We start from the raw sequence: 21,624 nt of genomic DNA, 5'->3' as shown, positions 1-21,624 counted from the left end.
TTCTTTGCAGCTTTCAGCATTATAAAAATGCATTCCTTTAACTTGAAAATAGGTAATAGCATCTGTTGTATCAGCTATGAAAGTCTTGAAGCCCTAATTGTTGTTGTTCAGAAGACTTAGCAATTTTCTGCGTATTAATCAGCCAGGATTTCTTGTACGTAATTGCTCTTAACGACTTCGCACACAGTAACAGACTGGTAAATTGGAAAAGAAGAATGAACAGCTTTAAGAAGAATGTGGGCCACTTTAATTCCTCTCCTGCACTATGACAATAGCTATTCATAACAAAGTCAATTAAATATTCTCTATTTAAAGTCTCACCATGTCACTCAAGAAAATCACTTTTCTTCTTGTTTACTTTTCTCTGCTACTTTTATCACCATTACACAACACACAAATTACACTACCACAGAAATCTTCTCAAGCACATGCCTGGTGGCTTTCTCCTGGCACCAGGTTCCAGATGGTACAGCTGAGGCTCACTCTACCAGGATGCTATGGCTCAACCCCAATTTACGTATGTGGAATTACTGAGCAATGTGTGTACAGCCCCCCTATGTATTTTGGTGAATGACAATTTGAAATCAGTTTCCCCATGGGTGCATTTATACCCCAGTTCTTCCCCAGAACTTTACCCTGCGGTTTCATTTGCAGGCTGCAGCTTGTTTTAGTGTAATGAAACAAGAACAAGACAAAGACTTGTCTTGTTTTAAAGACAAAGAAGCCTGGCATCTTCCCTATGACCTTTCAAAACAAATCTGTGGTCAGGGTGGGAAAAGCTCTCTATTAGCACAAGGCTTAGGCAGAATACTGCTGCCTGAAACACTGAAGTTCCAGAAACAGATGCAATGGAAAAATGAGCTGAGCAGCCTGGCTGGCTACAATGCACCCACAGCAGCCCCATAGCTATTTGCTGAGCAACCTCCTCATACAAGGGCTGCTCTGAAAGTAATGCTTCCCACTTTATGATGTTGGCCCATGATGTCACAGGCAGGTGTTGATGGTATGGCAGTAAAGGCTGAACATGTTTGACAATATTCCATTACATTTTGTTGCTGGGTGACAGATGGCAGCAGAAGGGCAGTCTGACACAATTGTGTCTGACATGGAAGTGCCTACGAAGCAAAGATGTGGAACCAAATTTCTCCATGTGGAAAAAAATGGCACCACTGACATTCATCAATGCTTGCTGAACATTTATGGAGACCAAACAGTGGATGTCAGCACAGTGAGGTGGTGAGTGGTGCATTTCAGCAGTGGTAACAGCAGTGTGAAAGACAAGCCACGTTCCAGTCAGCCATGAACAGCTGTCCCAACACAAAATGAAGAGCATCTCGATCAGCTCATCAACATGAATTGGGCGGTGACTATGTTGAAAAAGAGTGTTTTGCAGCTGAGAATTTGCTCTATCAAATAGTGTTATTGTACTCTTGGCAGCTGTTGTAGTTTCCATGGAAATAAACAGCAACCTATGTATTATGTATATTAAGTTATCATGCATACATGTAGATGCAGTGTAAGTGTATTGTGTAAAAATAATTACAGTATCCCATCACCACTATTTCTATCACAAACTCAAAAGGAAACATCATACAAGACTCTACAAAGAAAACTAACTCTATCCCAGCCAAAAACGTGGCACACACATACTCACAAGTATACAAAAGGTAGCACATAGTTCTTGTAAGTGGAGAAAAATAAACCAATAGTTTCAGACATCTATTAAAATAAACCATACACAATAGGCTCAAGAAGTTTCTTTTCGAAAGTATTTGTAGAATTAAATTTCAAAGAAATGTCCTTTGACAACATATTTCCTGAAATTTCCTTCTGACTTTGCAACAAGGACAACTGCCCAAGGCTTTGCTAATCAATTTCTTGTGCTGCTGAAAACAGCATAATTTGAATTTTGGCCAAGAACGTATTTTGAAACATAGAAAATGTGAAAAGCTTTATCACTATTATATAGCCATTGTCTGCATATCAAGAGAGAAGAGAGATGAGTAAATACTTTAGCAGTGATTGCAACTTTAATAAATACAGAGAACCACCCAATATGGCTTACTAACCCTCTGTAAGTACACTTCTTCATAAGCATGGATCTTAAAGGGGAAAAAAAAAAAAAAAAAAAAAAATTTCATTTAGTTTCATTTCAGAAAAATGTTTTGGGAGTTCTTGCTGTCAGAAACTCATGTATGAACCCTTGAGCAATTTTTCTGTGTTTTTGCACATAGTACACATCTAGTCACATCCTGAAATCTTCTTCCCAAACTTTCCCTTTCCACCTTGGGCTTTCTTTTCCCAAGGAAGGGTTTATGAGTTATTCCTGAAGTTTACATTACAGTTTTATTTGACCTTTTCCTAACAGCATGGTTCTCCCAACCATTACACTACTGTGAGTCAGGAATAACCCCAATGATGACAGCAGAGAAATCAGATGAGCAACAAGATGACAAACTCTACTACCCAAGGACCCACAAATTTCCTTCGGTTAGCAGCTCAAACCAGATTTATTGTATGGAAAAGGACTTGCAGTTTCTATTGAATGAATTATTTTCGTTTTGAGGAATTGGTGCATTCCTAAATTATGGAAACAGAATGTATGGGGCTTACAGTTTATCCAAGTGATACAGCATAGCCATCATTCAAATTCTTTCAGATCTTACACCAGCAGTATTTTAAAAGAAAATAAATATTATTCATGTCTAAGAACTGCTTCCCTTGCGCCTGGTGCTTTAGTTATTTAAAAATGACTCATTATACTTTTCTCTTTTGAAGTTTGGTAGAAAAGAATTACCCTAATCTGAAACTCTGAAGTAACCCAGTGGTGATTTCTTACAAATGATTTATACCAAAACCTCTGAAGAAAAGGATTTATAATGGAAGTGATAGCTCAGCCCTAACTACAGTACTGGGAACAGTGACACCATAATTAATGTATTATTTCAGTTGTGGGAGACACTGACAGTTGCTTTTTGTTCTTGGGAAGAAATTTATAGTGTGACTGAAAAAAAAATTACACAGAAGAGGAATAGAAATCCTTGTAGCAAAGACATGTCCTTACAACTCTCCTCCCAAAGCCTATAAAATTCTGGCAATGACAGTGTTTCCTCCGTGCTGTAATTTATACCCTTCTCGTCTACTAGATGGCAGTGTGACCTGCTTTCAGAATATCCAAGTGAGAAGTTTTCTTTTTGTGTTTCATTAGAAGCAATTAATTTAAAATACCATTTTACTGGCATAGATTTGGGGAAAAACAAACAAACAAACAAAACAATCAGGAAAAGAAAAACAACAACAACAATAACAAAAAACCAGAGGCTACCAGTGACTCTGTGTTCTGAAATCACATCTATTTACTTACTGGTTCAACATCAAAAGCAAAAAGTGCGTATTCCCGGTCAGGTGACACTTCATATCGAACGGCCTTTAAGGAAACCTAGAAAATAAACCAGACATTGAAATCATTTTTTTATTTTCAACTTTTGAGCTGTCCTTATATAGATGAAGATTACTGCCAGACTAAGCATCTTGAAAAATAACATTTTGCATCTCTAAAAAAAAACCCAAACAAAACAAAACAACAACAACAACAAAACCCAGAAAATTCTGTAGGCAAATGTATGTTTCCGTAAGAGAAAAGATAACCACACTACGACAGAGACCAGGCAGCTACCTCAGGAAAGTTTTCCTTCCAAATCCATTGCACAGAGGCTGGTGGACAGCAGGCAGAGGAAAAAATGTGGTAAACAACTTAATTCCCTCATTCCCTGCAGTCACTGGCCGTGGTGTTGGTGGTTGCAAGCAGTAAATACCCGTCAGAACAAATTAATAGTAAGAAGACACCACTGCCTATCCCAGTTAAGACAACGCTGAGGAATCCTAATGCCCCAGTCAAGAAAGTTTTTGGTATAGTGTGGTGATTCAGCTTTCCTTGTGCACCCTTAACTGAACTGTGTAAAAAGCTGCACTGTGAGTCTTGCTAACGAGAATAGATGCCAGAATATCTCAGACTTGTCATGAATTCTCCCTGATGCACTTCTCTTTTGTGTAGTGCAGATATCCCTTCTCCTTTCCAGCGTGCTTCACAACATACAGTGCCAATACACACGGCACCAAAGAGAGGTGCTGCCAATACAACACTCATCCATTGCCTTTTAAAGCTCTTAAATCCTATCCCCTCACCTAATAAACTTGCTTCAAGTCACTGAGATATTCTCTGGTAGCAGAATGGCAGAGGGAAGTTGGACTTAAGGGAAATGTAGAGCATCCCATGAAAAGAGACCTCCCCAGCATCAGCAGAGTGGAAGGGGCATGAGGTGGGACAGCGGCAGAGGGGACCGATGGGCCACTGTGGTTCAGAGTGAAGGTACATCTTGTTTGCTGATATATTACTGACATAGAGAAAGGAAAACATTTCAAGGCAGCAGAAGTTATTCTGACCTGAGGCTGGCAAGGAAAAGGACAAGTACAATGTGACAGAAAGAGGTATTACAGCAGCTCTTATACTAGAACTTCTGGATGAATGCGGAGGTGATGTTGTGCAGATTTGTTTATCTAGAGGACACAGGAACAGGGGTAGAGCAGGCAGCAGGGAAGGTATAACACTAAAGAGTAAGGTTATCTTGTAACACTGCACTTTTCTTGTGAATGGTAAAAATTAAAAATGAGAGGAATAAAAGAAAGAACAAATGGAATTAGCCTGACTTCAGCAGAGTTTCTTGTTAATGGAGTGAAAAACACTCTTCATGGAGAAAACGCAATATATAACAGATATAAGAATCATCATTATATCAAACTGGAGAAAGTCAGAGATCAACAGATCGTGGTTCTGTCAGCATATTGCACTTATTCGTTTTATCTAGGGTGGGTATATTTTACAACATTCATCTGTGCTGCCCTACTGGCCCTAGGTTGGTAGTCATGGTCTGTTAGGCTGACAAAAAAATGAAAGAAAAAAAGAACAGAACAGCAGAAGAAAGGGGTTATATTCCGTTTAAAAAAAAAAAAAAAAAGAAAAGAAAAAAGAAAAAAAGAAAAAAAAAAGATTGCTTGCATGGTGTAACAAAAGTTAAATGGCAGCATGAGAAGTTTAAGGTTGAGTCCTGCAGTAATAATTCAGTGATTAATTCCGTGTCTCATTAAAATAAAATACTGTACTCTAGCCTATACTCTACTCTATATGAGTCACGTACTCAGGTTTACTGCAAAATAAGCGTCAACTTGGAATCCAGTTTTAAAATTTTCTTGATCATTTATTTCTATTTTTTGAGACCAAGTCAAGCCTGCAGTTTCCAAGACTGTTTCCTGGAGACCTTGGGTCATTAGTAGCCTTTTAGCTATTCTCCACTTCTGGACTTTTGCAATGATATTACACAAAAACCAAACCAAACCAAACCAAACAGTGAACAAACCTTCAATCTGACTAAAATTGGAAGGAAGTGATGCAATTTTACCAGAACAACATGATTTATATCTCACAGCTGGAACAAACACAAGAATGTTTAACCTCAGGAATTCATTTTTTCAAGGAAATTTTGCAAACACTCTGACATTTAACCTTCTAACACAAAGCTGACTTCATCTGCTACAAAAAAATGATGCCTCCTTATTATAAATAATGCATTGTTTTAGCTGTGAATTTATTTTATTCCCATTCATTTTCATGAGAGTCTACTAACTTCTTCCCCCGGTAATTTCTTGGGGTTTTTGCCATATGTAACCTATTACCACTCATCATTGCTACTCATTAACAACACTGAAATCACATTACAAACATTAGGCAAGAAAAATCAGTAAATCCACAGTTAAAAAATAAGCATTTACATGGAGTAATGTGGAGAATGCTACCAACAGACAGTAAATAGAATCAATTGTTTTTGTTCTATTAAGCATGCAAAGACCAGAATTATATACCTTCCAATTATATGTGATATGCAAGACTAACTTCAAATATCTATATGATACTTTCCGATAGTATAAAAGAAACTGAACTTGCAGTATAATAATGAAAACTGGAGCTGAATTTCAAATTATCAGCTGCTACTTAGCTCACAGCATTACCAGCATATTGTTTCTCTTTGACAACACAGGGTTGAAATCCAAGTCATTCTGTTTTTGTGATCCAACTGCAAGAAAACTGAAATTATGCTCATTATAGAAAATACTTACAATTTTTTTGTTTTCTATTAATACTGTTGAATTGTTAGTTTCAACATTCCTCAGAATCACTGTGCCATTCTGGTTTCTATAGATGAATTCATTATCTGCAAGGAGAAAAAGAAAATATCATTAAGGAAGTCTGATATTGTCTGTTTATACGGAACCCAACAATGCACTTGATTCCAAAGGACTGCTGGGAGCCTTCCTGTAAAGAACACAGATTTTCTAATTCAGCCACTGCTTTAACATTAAGGTGGCTTCCAAGATAGCCATGAAAGTTTGTCATACTGTCATATTATTTGTAGAAAAACAAGGTCAGAAAATATTCCTTGCACTGAAAGGTTTCCAAGATCCTTAATATCCATTACGTCAGATGCCTGAAGGCTAAAGGCAACTTACTTTTTGACACAGCATATTTTTGAAGCTAGTATTGTACAGATCTTCTGACTCTGCTGCTTGTCCTAATACCAGAAGGAGATTCATGGGAAGAAATGTTTATTTTCACATGCAACATGACATATCACCTTGCTCTCATTGCACTTTGGGACTACCCCAGCACCCAGGATGTCTGCACAAGGACAAGAATCCTGCAGCAGGAGTAGCTCAGGAAGTCTCCAGCTCTCAGAGCTCAAAACCTATTACAGAAAGGCTGGGATGGGCATATGAAAGAGACTCCAAATGAGGGTTGGGTGGCAGGTCGAAGGTTCAGGATGAAAAAACATTGCAACAATAGAGGGCAGTGATCTTGTCAGATGTCATAAACTGAAGTTCATGTCTGACAAGTGCTTGCATGCACTGCCCCACAGATAAAAGATAAAACCGAAGTCGCAAGCATGTTGTCATGAAAGGCTTCAGCAGTTCTTCCTGACACAGGAGTAGGGTTACTGCTTTTTTAGCAACCTAGCTAAACTAACAGAGAGAACTGATGGGTCCTACCCAACTTCTGCCCCTGACTTCAGTTAGGGAAACCATTCCTCACTGCCCACCCTCACTGTGACTGCCTCAGGGTGATGTCATGGTGCATCCCACAGGTCTTAGGGACAGGTGAATGATTAAACATAACACAAAGGTGGTCCAGGGATGAGTCAAAGGTGACATGTTCCTTCCTTACCCATATGTCAGACTTTTTATCAATTTCAAACTCGTGATGACCAGTCATTACCCATCTCTGTAAATAACTTTGCGTGTGCAGATGTAAAGTTTCTGCACAGTACTTATTCATAAGAAAATAGTCACCTCCTACACATCACTGGTTTATAACAAAAAAAAAAAAAAGGAAAAAATCTTTTTTGAGAATAAGGTGAAGCAGATTCTTTGGGGGCAAGCTGTTGCTGCAATACAGGTAACAACCTGTTAGAGTCTTTGAATGACTGTAGTAGACCTTCAGAGACATAGAAAAAGTTCTCAAAGTATTTCTTTCTTTTAATTATGGCATAAATTTTATCAACACCTTTAGTCCTGAATAAAAACAGTAGAGTTAGACTAAGACTTGCATTTGAGAGCAGAGTAATGAAGAGAGTTCCTGCTTGGATATGATGGCATTAAAATGTTGTCATTAGTTATGTGGTATTGTCCAAAGTTATGGCATTTTCATTAGCATTCCTGATTGTATTCAGGACTTTGAAATACTGCTTCATACGACTTAAAACTAAACTAAGAAAGATTTTTCAGTCTGTATATGTACTGACTGAAGAACTAGGACAGACATCCAAAAAGTCATAAGTATGGAGAATATAACTAGGGAATGCTAATTCCCTGCCTCTTCTAAAATAAATATTAGGAGGCATGAAATGATGCCACCTAATCTGTCACCTAGTGACAGATTCAACACAAATAAAAGGGATTATTTCTTCACACAGAAGGTAATCAAGCAGTGGACATTGTGGTCTCAGAGTAAAGCAGTTGTCAGGAATTAGAAAAATGGATGAAAAATCCAGAAAAGATTATAGGCCTTGAGGGGAGACACTTTTTGGAAAGTCTCTGAGTCACAGCATCATAGAATTGCTCAGGTTGGAAAAGACCTTAAAGACCATTGAGTCCAACCATGACCTAAACATACTACCCTAGCTCTAACAATCCTCTGCTAAATCATGTCCCTGAGCACCACATCCAAACGGTTTTTAAACACATCCAGGGATGGTGACTCAACCACCTCCCTGGGGAGCCAATTCCAGTGCTTAACAGCCCTTTCTGTAAAGAAGTGTTTCCTGATATCCAGCCTAAACTTACCCTGGCACAACTTGAGGCCATTTCCTCTCATCCTGTCATCTGTCACCAGTGAGAAGAGACCAACCCCGCTCTCGCTGTAAGCACCTTTCAGGTATTTGAAGAGAGCAATAAGGTCTCCCCTCAGCCTCCTTTTCCCCAGACTAAACAGCCCCAGTTCCTTCAGTCTCTCCTCATAGGGCACATTCTCCAAGCCCTTCACAAGCCTTGTTGCCTTTCTTTGGACCTGCTCCAGCATCTCAATGTCCTATCTGTACTGAGGTGCCCAAAACTGAACACCATACTTGAGGTGAAGCCTCACCAGAGCCGAGTACAGGGGCAGGATTACTTCCCTAGTCCTGCTCACCACAACATTCCTGATGCAAGCCAGGATGCCATTGGCCTTCTTGGCCACCTGGACACATGTTCAGCTGATTGCCTATCAGTACACCAAGGTCCCTTTCCGTCAGGCAGCCTTCCAGCCACTCCTCCCCAAGCCTGTAGGGTTGCCTGGGATTATTGTGAGCAAACTGCAGGACCTGACACTTGGCCCCACTGAAAGTCATACAGTCTGCCTTGGCCCATCGATCCAGTCTATCCAGATCCCTCTTTAGTGCCTTTCTCCCTTCAGGCAGATCAACACTCCCTCCCAACTTGGTGTTGTCTGCAAACTCACTCAGGGTGCACTCAATCCCCTCATCAAGATCATTAATAAAGATGCTAAATAGAAGCCATCCCAGTGCCAAGCCCTGGGGGACACCACTCATGACCGGCAGCCAACTGGATTTAACTCCATTGAATGAGAGATCTGTGGTGACCAGAAGCATATTCCAAATTATTGCCATGAGAAATATGCTCTTAAAAATCTTTCCTAAGCATCTGCTTGTGTCCCCAGCCAGACACCAGCACAGATGATGTCTGGGGTCTGATCCAGCACTGCTTATTTACAACTTCAACTTCCAGCTTCTGTGCCAGGTACTGAAGAAAAACTTTTGTGCCAACAATTTTTTGCAGTACTACAATAAAATGTATTAATGCACTCTACGTACATTTCCCATTTATATGTATTTTTAGGCCATTAAGGCTGAAGCATCATTTGTTAAGAGACGAAAACATATAGTCCAAATTTGTATTCTCAGGTATCCTTGAAAAATGGAATAACTAAGCTCATTATCAAGCATTCTGAGAAAGAATACCGTTTTAATAATCATCCAATGTCAGCAACAGCAGTTGTTTTCCAATTACATTCTAAATTCTAGGTAGGAAAAAAGCTCATTTTAAATACAGCCAGTAAAGCATCTGGATAATTGTAACACTGTCAGAATACCTCTTAATTACAGGAAAACCTGGCCATGAATATTTGCCCTCAGCTCTAAGTTCAAGACATAAGAGAAGCATCTTATTAAGCCAATGAGTCAGTGGCCATTTAATACCTGGCAATTTTTTCTTGAGCATCACTTGATCTGATGGAAATTATATTACTGCTCCCATTTACGTCGCTACTACACTATTCCTCCCTAAGCTCCTGCTTGGAGATACTGCAAAAAGTAACACTTCCATGAAGTGTGCAACTTCAAGATCATTACATGGAAGTTACTATATAGTTGGAATTAGGAAGTGAAAGGCCTTTTTGTTATTTCTTAAAGTGTAATGAGCTTAAAATCAGGCATTAATCTGCTGCACATACTTCTGATACGAATAGGGAAGAACAAATGAAGCAGTGCAGATTTGTTAGGGCAGTAAATCTTGACGTTATATTCAATATGAGCCACCAACGCAGTGTCTGAATTAATGAACAGAAAAATCACTCTGCTTAAAAGAGGAACAAATTGCTCTGCATTATACTCCAAGCAAAATACTGTGAGGTTTAGCTGGTCTGTAAGTTGCAGTATCTTATCATCAATTAACAATATTCTTGGAATATTGTCTTGAAGTGCGTGATTTGTTCTACTGAAGAAGCATTCATTTATATGGGACATATCTCAATCAAAGACAAAAAGCAATGCAGTAATCTCTGTCAGTAATGAATTCTGTCCAGCAAGCTGATGAGTATTTGCAGCCTGATTTATAGCTGTCACCATAGCTGACAAAGGTCATCACTATATCTCATTTTTTATACCTGCCTTTCTTTGGGGCTGGTATTCAGTGTAAATGATGCTGAAAATTTTACCTTTCAGGCATAAAGCCATTTATTCCATTAGGTAATTGATTTCTTCAACAGCAGAGGTCATGCCACTGGCTCCCCCTCCTCTCTTAATTTCCAGGAACCTGTCTGCCTGATAGAATCCAGAATGTAGGCACAGACATGTAGTCACACTTGCAAAAGTGACCAATTACAGAAAGTAGTGATTACTTGAAAACAAACTAAATGCCAGGAGCTCCTTCCCCCCGCAATTGTTGAACTTGTGCTGCTTCCTCTCATTTCGGGTAAAACGAGATAAAAACACTGGCATTAATGGCCTCAAGTTGTGTCAGGGAAGGTTGAGGTTGGACATTAGAAAGAACTTGTTCATGGAGATGTAGCCATGCATTCAAACAGGCTGCCTAAGGGAGGGTGGAATCCCCATCTCTGGAAGTATTTGAATTGTGTGGACGTGACATTAAGGAATATTTAGAGATGGAACTGGACTTGATGATCTTGAAGGTGTTTTCTAACTTAGATGATTCCATGATTCTTTTGTTTTTTTTAAGGGAAGAACGTATTAGGTATTCAATTTTGAAGGCTGTTTTTGCTTTTCCAGTCATGAAAAGCTCTTCATCCCTTCCTGGGGTTTTCCCATCCAGAAAAGCAGAGGGACTTTGGGAGCCTGCACACTGGTGCTGCTACATTGCCAAGCCTGGAAGTGCCAGCTGCAATACAGGAGAAAGATCACAAGGCCCTCAACTTGTCAGTTCAACAAGCCAAGGTAGCCTAAACAGCCACCTATACACTGGAACATCATCAAGAGAGCAAGAAGGTATTTATCATTTCCCAAAACATAAAAAAAAGAGTATCAAAATTCATGGACAAAAATTCACTGACTAATAAACTGGCAGATATTGAAGGAAATGGGCAGGATAATTATTTATCATTTGTAACCCAGTGCTTTTGTTATATCACAAAATCACAGAATATGTGAATGACAGAATCCATGGATGACTAAAACGGGTCAGGCTCAAGTCCAATGTAGCATCAGCTACTGCCATGGTTAGAAACCCAAAGCTGGACTGTAGGATTACTTGGCTGATCCAGGTCTCCCATTCACATGGTCCAAACTGGGCACCATACAGATAGCTCATCGCAGCAGACAGAAGGTCAGGGACAATTTTACCTCCAAAAGGATGACTTTGACTTCTGGCAGATGCAAGGAAATTGAAGGAATTACATCTAGCTACAGATCTGTATTGCTCAAGTATATATGGCTATGGCTGTACAGCTTCTGCATTGAGACTCCGTAAGCACACACAGTCAGAGGAGAGAAACTGGTTTGTAAGGTAAAAGAATGGCAGACATGATTTTGAGGATAATTTTCATTATTTGTCAGAGAGCATGAAAAGCAGAAAGGATTCACTGAGAAAAGGTAGGGGGGGATAAGTATTTAATTCCAGTTCTGATAAAATACTCCTAAAGAAACTGCAATTTTTTATCAGTTTACTGGAGAAGGAAAAACAGGGGGAAAAAAAGATAAAATCACATGCAGCAACTTAGAAGAATCAGTTGGTGAAAGGCAGAAGGTAATATCAGGGTTGTTAGGAGAGCTCTAGTCATTCAGAGCCACAGATTCAGAGGAAAAGGCAACTTCTCAATTGTTCTCAAGTGCTGTAGGTTTGGACATGAAAGATAACCAAGCGTGTCTCAGTCTGATGAAAGTCAGCATCAGGGGAATTATTGTTCTCAGCCTCTAAGATGAAGGGAGACTGGTGAATAAGGGAAACCTAAATCTTACAATTATTCTGAGCCATTTCAGATAGATTAGCCTCTAGATAGCAGTGTGACCAGTAGGGCTGGCAAACAAATTACATCGGGTCCAGAGGGCAGAGGGCAGGGATGACACAGCACTGCATTGGCCATCTGCATGGCTGTCATCATGATGGGGCTGCCCAGAGTGGACCAGGAGCTTTCAGTCATTTCTCACCTCTGCTGCTGTAGCAAGAGACTTTGCAATCCTTTTTAGTGGGGCTGGAAAACCTGAAAGAATCCTCAGAACTCTGCAAGTGGAAACACTGCATCCTATTCCACCTGGTGAGGCCAGCTGCTGCAGTTGGAAATGAGAGAAGAGCCCACTGTTTTCACCCTGTCTCTTCTCCAAAAAAAGGCTATTGTGGGGTTTTTAATGACCCAGAGCAGACAGGGCTTTTCCATGCAGGGACATTGCTCAGCAGTGGCTGTTTGCTCCCCGGTAGGGATTGATTGGGCACAACTGCCCAGCAGTGAGCAGATAGCATGAGGTAACAAGAAGGAAGCACACAATAGAGTTGGATAGTTTTACAGACTGAGCTGGTGTTTTCAAACTGACACAAGTGTGTGCTACAATCATATTCATTCATAAAAACATGTGAGGATGAGGAAGTGGAATTTAAGTTATTAAAATAAATAAACATATAATAGCTAGGAGGGAAGGGAAGGGAGAGGGGAGAGGAAGGGGAAGGGGATGAGAGAGGAAGGGAATGGGAAGGGGAGGTGAAGAGGAAGGGGAAGAAAAAAGGGAAAGAAAAGAGAAAAAAAAAAAGGAGGAGAGAAAGGGAAGGGGAAGGGAAAGGGAAGGGAAAAGGGAAAGGAGAAAAGGGGAAAAGGGAAAAGAAAAGGAAATCCCTCAGCCCTCACCCCAGCACACACACACTGGGGCCAAAGAAAAGTTCAGGATGGAGAAAGAAATCCAGACTACCCACAGCAGGCCTGCAGCACGCAGGAAGAAAATACCAGCTTGTAACGATGCCTGACATTTGCAGGACTGAGGGTGGCTGCTAGTTTATGTTGAAATTCAGAAGGTTACCATGGGAACAGCATCACAACAAAAGCAGCACCAAGAAGCAGGCAGGGCAGTGGTGGGTGCTTGCTGCTGGGACTGCCACATTCCCACCCACAAATTCACCCACAAGGGGATGAAGCAGCCCATAAGTGCCAGGCAAAGCAAAAGGTTTATACCATCCAAACACTCCATGTGAGTATCAGGCATGAAAGGTAAAATGTGGATGCTTAGGATTTCCTGGAAAAAAAGTGTTTTCTGTGTGACAAGTGAGAGCAAATAGGGCAAGTGGAGGTTGAACAGGTTGCTTAGCATTGCACCAAGGCCCTACAAGCCTTTAATCCTGCCAGATGCAGCCGACTACGTTCAGAGATTGATGTTCAGAGTGCCAGTGTGGTACGTTCCTTTCAAATAAAGGCAGCAAATGCTAGGGCCATGCATGCTTCTTAACTGCTATAAAATCAAATTGCAGAGACTATAATGCAAAATAAAGGCAGTCAACCCCCCAGCAGAAGCCTACTTGGGTGTCCAGATAAACACAGTCCTAAATTCAGGTAGAAAAGAAGAGTGCTATGATGACTCATTTAATACTATGACCTGTTGCTCTTCCAAGACACACTGTAGTGCCTCTATTTGTTATTTATCATCTGTACTCATAACTGGATCAAAATCCACTTCCCCAAGCACAAAGCAAACCCATTTCTGTGTTGAGCTGTTTACCAAAAACGCAGAAGCACTTCCCATCCCCAGATGTTACAATAAACTGACTTTGGGAGAGCAGAGAGAGAGAGAAAGTGAGAGTGTAGCTTATCTGGTGATTATTAGGAATACTAGGAAGAATTTCTTCTCAGAAGGAGTGGTGATGCAGTGGCACAGGCTGCCCAGGGAGGTGGTGGAATCACCATCCCTGGAGGTGTGGCACAGAGGTACACGGTTAGTGCCATGGGATGAGTTGATGGTTGGACTAGATGATCTTCTTGGTCTTTTTCTAACTGAAAGATCCTACGATTCCGTGGTTCTACAAATGGCAATGAAACCCTATCTCCATACCCTGGTGATGAGGATGGCCCTTTATACACCTTGGCACTTGCATCAGAACACAGCCCTCCATAACCAGCCTGCTTTATGTCTTCCATCCACCTGCCCTCCACCAGCAGCCTTGCTGAACCTCAGTGAAGAAATAAGTTACAATCTGTTGTATATTGTGATGCTGATGCAAGGGTGCAACAGGGGATGGAGAACAGCTTGCCTCTAACAACATCACTACAGCCTTTAATTCCAGGAGACAACAGAAATCCCATTTTTATCTTCCTGGCATGATGGATCATTATTCTTTTATTGTTTCCAACATTTTAATTTTTTTTAAAGTGAGAAGTAGAAATAGAAACTTGAAATAGGTGATTTACCATAATTAAGCTAAATGCTGTGTAACACACTGCACTGGTACATTAAGTAAGTACAACATGAAAGAATGTGTTTTATTATGCAAGAAATGGTTTTAATTGCTTATCACTTCAATACAGCTGTAGTTGGTGCAGCAATATAGTGCTTTGGCAGTAGTAGCCAGTAAAATAAAACACAATTATAGCTCAGACAAATTCCCAAATCAAGGTGCATCTCTAGCAGGCTTGTAAATCATTTGTCAAAAGCTCAAAGAAGGCTGAGCCTTGGGAAAACTTAAGACTACAAAAATCCGTAACACCAACCTGTTTCTCTCTCTCTTTTTTTTTTTTTTTTTTTTTCCAGTCTAATCCCAAATATTTCATGATCTCAACTCAAAGAAAGCTTATTCATTTTCATTGAGAAAATGCTGAGGAACCAAACCATAGGCCCAGTCTGTGCATATCTTTGAAATTCCAGTCCCAAATGTCAAACCAGCTACAATTCTGCAGCTCCTCTCATTTGTGAGACTGAACTTCACTTCAAAGGGCCCCAATCTGGGAACTCTGTAGGCACAGATCACGGCTCAGCAGCATAGACATGAAAAGCTGAAGTGCATATGAGAAACAGAATGCATTTCAACTTCAAAAAGCTTCTCTTCCCAGCTTCCATAATGTATGCATGGAAAAAGGAGAGAGAGACTGCCATTAAGAAAAAAAATGAATGAGAAATCCTCCAGAGTAAATGCATTTTGACTCCAGCCATGGCAAATTATGCCCCTCCCCTCTCCCTATCCCCCCCCCCCCCCCAAAAAAAAGAAGGCTGTAAAATCCCACCAAAGATAGCAAAAAATGTGCAGCTTGTTGCTGTCTGCCCTCAGTGCAGGGACCTTGCAGCACCCTGAGCTGGCTTTGTCCTACTGCAAGACAGAAAAGTCTTCAGGAACTCTGTGCCATCTTCTGTGTCAGTTCAGTTGTGCTCGTACTGTGTGTTCTTCAAACAGTAAGTTACAGCAAGAAAAATGAGAATGATCCCAGGTTCCCATGTCCTGACAGCTGGAGATGCCAGATTACACTCATTCCTTCAATTTCCTGCCAGAAACTTCCCACTTTCAAAGAATCATAGAATCATTAAGGTTCAACCATCAACCCGTCACCACAACCATGTTCACTAAACCAGGTCTCAGAGCCACAAACCAGCACAGATCAAAGGCAATTTAACTCCAAACAACTAATTCCAAGGAAATAGTACCAGAACACCTTTATTCACACACTATATAGGTTTCATAATCTCACTATGCATCAAAACAGCAAAACAAAGTGCAGGTAATGGGCAGCACACAACAGAACATCCCAGCTTGTGTAGAGGCCAAAATAAGTGATACACAAGGCACTGAATTTATCTGCAGTATAAGACCTCAAGAGCAACTGCTACTGTAGCTGCCAGCTGATGTGACAGTTGTCATCATCTCATTGCTGACACCTTTGTTCCAAGCACCCTTTAGAGCTGCAGCATCGCTGCAGGTGATCCCTCACTTCTTGGCCAACAGCAACAACTCTTATCTGCCTCATTTAGGTTGCCTTCACAGATGGGAGCATATAACCCTGTGTGTTACAAGTGAATGGAATAAGCCATCTGACATTAAGAAAAAAAAAAAAAAAGGAATCCATGAATAAATTTTCATTAGAATGTGAACTCACAGCTTGCTTTCTTAATTCCTCCATACATTTCCTTGGATTCTTCTCTCTCCCCTGGCCCAATTACACTTCTTAGCGGCCAGAACAGAAAGAACACACAGAGTAACTGGTTTTTTTTCTTCCTGTTACTATTATTGTGCTCAGTGTTCTGACATTTCAATACCAGCTGAATGAGATCTTTGTGTATTAACAAGCATATTCACTACGCATACAGATCCCATTTACACCTCCTTATTTTGGATGCTGAAGTCCAAGACCAGAAGGAGCACGGCAGAGCTATAGCCATCGCTCTGACTCTAGACCTCTGAAAGTCAAAGAAAGACACTAAAACCAATGCCCTGCCCATTTTGGTTACTGTGTGCTGGTCACAAGAGGGCACTGCATTACAGAGCAGATGGAAATGATTTCCATAGATGCAAAGGGCTTTTAATGAATGTTTGGGTATGATGTTGGCTGCAGATCTCTAGCAAGGAGCAGCACCTGAAGCAGAACAGACACTCAAGTCAAAGGGACAGCTACTGAGAAGAGCAGGTTGTAACTAAACTGCTTTCAAATGAATTCCCAATGAGGAAATTAAATTAGTATCAGCCATGTATAATGGCTTTCCCTGGATATCTCAAACCTGTTTGTCCACAGTGACTGGCCCAGCTCCCACAGGTAGCCCAACATGAATCACAGAAGTGACGCATCAGATGTCTTGTTCCACATTCTTCTTGTTCTTATTCCTGTTCTCACCAAGGAACAAGGTTGCACAGCGCTCCTACCCTCAACTCCATCAGTCCTGAATCAGCAGTGTTTTGCAGCTAGGAGGGCAAACAATACAGACACTGAAGCAGAAAAGATGAACACCTAAACATTTAAATGCAGTGGATTAAATATGATTACATCAAAAGAAGAACTGGTCCTTTCCCGAATCCTAGACAATATTTTGTCTAAAAGGGTCTTCTCAGTGGGCTCTCAACGTGTTAATAACTTCCAGCAGATGGCTTTAAAACCAAACAACATCTTTTGATCTTATTCAATGAAAAAACTGTCACCTCTTCATGTTTTTCCCTTATTTTCTCAATTCTTACATCATTTCTACGCCACTCAGGGCAATCCTGCCTTTAACATGCATTTAAATGCTTCTCTTGTAGTCTTTACGCTTCTTTGGACAGTGCCTATTCCCACAACAATCTATCCTTTTTGGATAGAGCAATCAAAACACAGTGTTTTGATTAAGATGATAGTGCCTCAAACTGGTAAAAAGAGGCTATATTCAGTATTGTTCTCTCCTGAGTGTCAACTAATATTGTTTTCCTCAAAAAAAAACCGATTGCAACAGAAAATTCATTATAAATCCTCTCCTGTTCTTCATACCCAGATCCATTTTGGATGGCAATTCTGTGTCTATTAAAAAAACAACAACAGAATCATAGAGTCACCAGGGTTGGTAAAGATCTCCAAGATCATTTAGTGCAACCATTCACCTACCACCAATAATTTCCAAAAATTAAAGCAATTTTTAAGAAAAAGTTAAGAATACTACAATTATTGGTATATAATTCTTCTTGCAAAAATATCTCCCTTTATAAGACATTAAAAAAAGGGAAACAAATAAAGACTAAAGATGTGACTGTTATTCCCTGCTCCTGAACCCTAGAAATATGGTTATCCCAACCAACATTAAGGCAAATACCTATAATATGTATGAGGGCTGTAAATAATAAGCTATGCTGATTCTTAATTTAATAGAATAGGACTGATAGTAAGCATTTACTAGGGTAAATAAATTTAACTACACGAAATCTGTCTGGACACGTTTTGCAGGCTGAATTGGTGGATATTATACATTTGTCCAAGCCTTGCTGACTTGAACAAACCCACATTTCTTCTCATCTCAGAAGAAAATACTATGGTATATAGCAAGTGTACAACAAGGCTTATTGCCACTGACAGAAACAGAATTTGGGGTTGGGCAAAACTTTGGTCTCTTCCGTTCTCAATTGAATTTTCACTGATGTGAGATTTGTATATCTAAATTTTAAAGCATAATTCTATTCCCTTGATCAACAATAATTATTTCACTCTATATTTCTTTTAATGAATTATATATATAAGCCTGGTGCTATTTTTTCTAAGAATAAAAAAATACTGCTTCTTATATAGTCAACAGCTTAATGCAGTCAGGAGATCCAAATTCACTAGAGGTTTTCTTTCTTAGATAAGTACATCTTTGCATGTTGAAATTTCAATTACAAATATCTGATATAAATTTAATCACCAAAAATACTCATTTCCCATCTCTAATTTGTGAAATTACTGTTTCGGGGTATATATTTATTTCATGTTCATTAAATGGGGCAAGTAGAAGAAGACATAATACCCTAATTATCCTTTATAAGTATTCCGTGTTCAACAAGTATCTAAGAGCAGTGGAGTGCTCATGGAAAGATCTCGAGTCAGTGCTTTACATGAAGTCAATACCTGCAACAAGGAATCAGACACAAAGGGCAATGCAAAAAATGAAAAACTGCCTTGAGAATGAGAAAAAAGGAGCCTTTTTTGTCTCCTACAGAATACAGGGCTCAAAAGATGGGTAGATTCCAGATCTCTGGAAATCACTGCTGAAGATGCAAGCTGTTTGTTGTTATCAGGATCAACTGTTTAACAAGAGGCTCGAACACACTGAAGGGCTCTCCTTTCTTATCAGCCCTCTCTCTTGTGCTTATCCTGCAATGATGCAAGTCATTTCTTTCCTCTTTTTTTTTCTAGATGCTCATCTCCTCGATGTTCCTATCCCAAAACATTTGCATTCTTACATTAGCATGATTACTAGGAAAACCCTCAGCAAATGCTAGAGACATCTAAAGGGACAAAGGGGGAAAAAAAAAAAAAGAAAAAAAAAGGAACAAAGCAGCTTTATTTTACTACTAAACCAACCACTTTCCTTTCACAGGTTTGTCAAAGGAAATTGCCATCACAGCAGTTTCCTTCGTCAGGGGCTGGGGACAGCTGGGAGTTTGGTGCCTGCTTTACAGGTATAAGCCATGGAAGCACATTTATCAGTGTCACACTGGACCTGCAGCTCTACACCTGGAATTTTAACTAACACAAACCAGAAAAACACCTAATCCAGTTAAATCCCAGCAAAACCAGTGCGTCCCCTTTGGCAGTGAGTTCTGATTTCAAACCATTCTGAATAAGATAAAAAACCAGATCCTTTTTTAATTTGTCTCAAACTGTTAGCACACAGGCCGAGCTGGCATTTCTTTTCTTTCAGCTACAGAAACACTGCTGATGCGAGCTGCATCTTCTGAAGTCCCCCAGCAGCTCCCCATGGAAGAACGATGGAAGAATGATGCTTCTTCCCTATCTCCCTATCTGCTGTTTGTTTTTTTGTTTGTTTGTTTTTTAAATCAAAATCCTCCCCCCCCTGTGAACTGGGTCCAGCTGCAGGAAGCACTGAAGTTTACATATTTCTATCAGCCACCAGCCGTGCAAAGCCCTGGTGCAGCATAAATCATGACAACGGGGGTGGCTTCTTCCCAATTTCCGTGGATTGCTACCTCAAATCTGCAAACAAATTTAACACAAGCCAGAGCCCAAACGCTCTTGGTTCTCACACCTGTTGCAGCATCAAATTATTCCCCACAGCTGCTCCTTGCTGGCAGACACCATCGTGGCAGGAGGCACCGCCTCGCTGCTGAGGTATTTTCAGATAGAAGCACTAATTTGAGTGGAGCCAGGCGTGAAAGGAAAACTGGAAATCTCTTTTTGCAAACGGATATAAAAAGTCTAGGAAGTGCTTGCTGATCCAACATGTGAAAGTGTGACTGTTATATTGCTTGTGGGGAAGTCTATTTTTCCTACTCTTTGAAAAATTACATCAATGAAAACAGAATTAGGCAGTCATGTAGAGTGGGCGTTAGCAGAGCTCTGACAAGAAGGGAAAGTGAAGTCAAGAACATCTCCTGCATCCATCTTTTCCTCTTTAGCAGTTTCCTATAAAGTCACCCAAGCAAATGAATGCCTTTTCCAGCTATTTGTCTTAGGCTACTAAGGCATTCTCACACAGGATAGGGCTCCTTTCATCATTTCCACAACCCCAGCCTCTGCTCCTCCTTGCACACCCCTATAATCGTCCCTGTATACATGGGGTTCTCCCTCATCCTCACTGCAGCCAAACCTTCTCCATCACTTGCTCCCTTACATCTCACTCCTCAATGGTGACCTTCACACCACCAGTCGTGTCCATTTGTTGGCCTCTTCACTCAAGCTGGTGTGATGCACAGCCGTAACAAACGCAAAGCTATTATGCTGAACATCTGAGATCGCCTTTCTTTTTTTCTTTTTAAAATATTTTTTACGTATTTTTTACAGGCTGCCCAGAGAAACTGTGGGATCCCCACCCCTGGAGGTGCTCAAGGCCAGGTTGGATGGGGCCCTGAGCAGACTGATCTGGTGGGTGGCAACCAGCCCACAGCAGGGGGTTGGAACTGGATGGTCTTGAAAGCCCCTTCCTACCCAAACCATTCTGTGATTCCATGATTTGATGAGTTTTGCATATGGGTGTTTAGGTTTTCATTAGGTAAAGCCATGTTTTGGTATTTCAAGAGGACTTTTGGCTCAGAGGCGCTGATGCTGAAAACTAGTGACATCCAGGGGAATGGTTGAGGAAACTGGTTACCTATGGAGACTCCTAAATAAATATGTCTAGCTACCTGAAAATCTTGACCTCCTCAAGACATCAAACTACTCAAAAACAAGCAAAAATCAAATTGACCATTACTGTGTCACTTCTGCTTTTATAGTGTGTGATATTTTTCACAATCAGGACTTTCCCCAATATATTTCTCCCTCCAAATCCACTGCTCAGGGATGATTTTCTCAACCTGCCAGCCACACATGCCCCACAGTACCCTAGTGCTTCAGTGAAGCTGGGCACAGCCACCCTTCTAAAGGCAGTACAGAGCTGCTTCCCAGCTTGTTCCTGCAGACTGTATTAATTTTTAAGAGGGCTAAATTGATTTCGCATTTCATTCTCTCTAGCAGCAATGAACAAAATAGCTACATGGCAGAAATGCTCTCCTTCATGGTCTATAATACTATGTTAAAAAGCCATTAATTCCAGGGTTTCTTGTCTTTAGTGAATAGGTTACTGTCACTGCTAAACTTAGGGAAGTGCCTAGCAGCAGCAAGGCAGGGAGCAAGGCAAACTCCCTCAGTGCTCTCAGAGTAGAGTATCTATTGAA

General features: G+C 40.4%; 1 protein-coding gene across 3 annotated transcripts in view; it reads right to left on the bottom strand.

Moving 5' to 3' along the window:
• The window catches only part of DPP6 (dipeptidyl peptidase like 6), a 492,473-nt gene that overhangs the window by 123,065 nt on the left and 347,784 nt on the right, over positions 1-21,624 (bottom strand). For all 3 annotated transcript variants that reach the window (XM_085227008.1, XM_085227007.1, XM_085227009.1), the window contains exons 4-5: positions 6,172-6,266; positions 3,365-3,439 (exon numbers count right to left, since the gene is read on the bottom strand). In XM_085227008.1, coding sequence (XP_085083134.1) covers positions 3,365-3,439; positions 6,172-6,266 — 170 coding nt within the window. The remainder of the gene's footprint in view (positions 1-3,364; positions 3,440-6,171; positions 6,267-21,624) is intronic.

Source organism: Meleagris gallopavo, chromosome 6, assembly GCF_905368555.1.
Source record: "Meleagris gallopavo chromosome 6, MGAL_WU_HG_1.1, whole genome shotgun sequence".
Classification (NCBI taxonomy): domain Eukaryota; kingdom Metazoa; phylum Chordata; class Aves; order Galliformes; family Phasianidae; genus Meleagris; species Meleagris gallopavo.
Note: the sequence above shows the minus strand (reverse complement) of the source record. Positions and strands in the feature narration are given on the sequence as shown.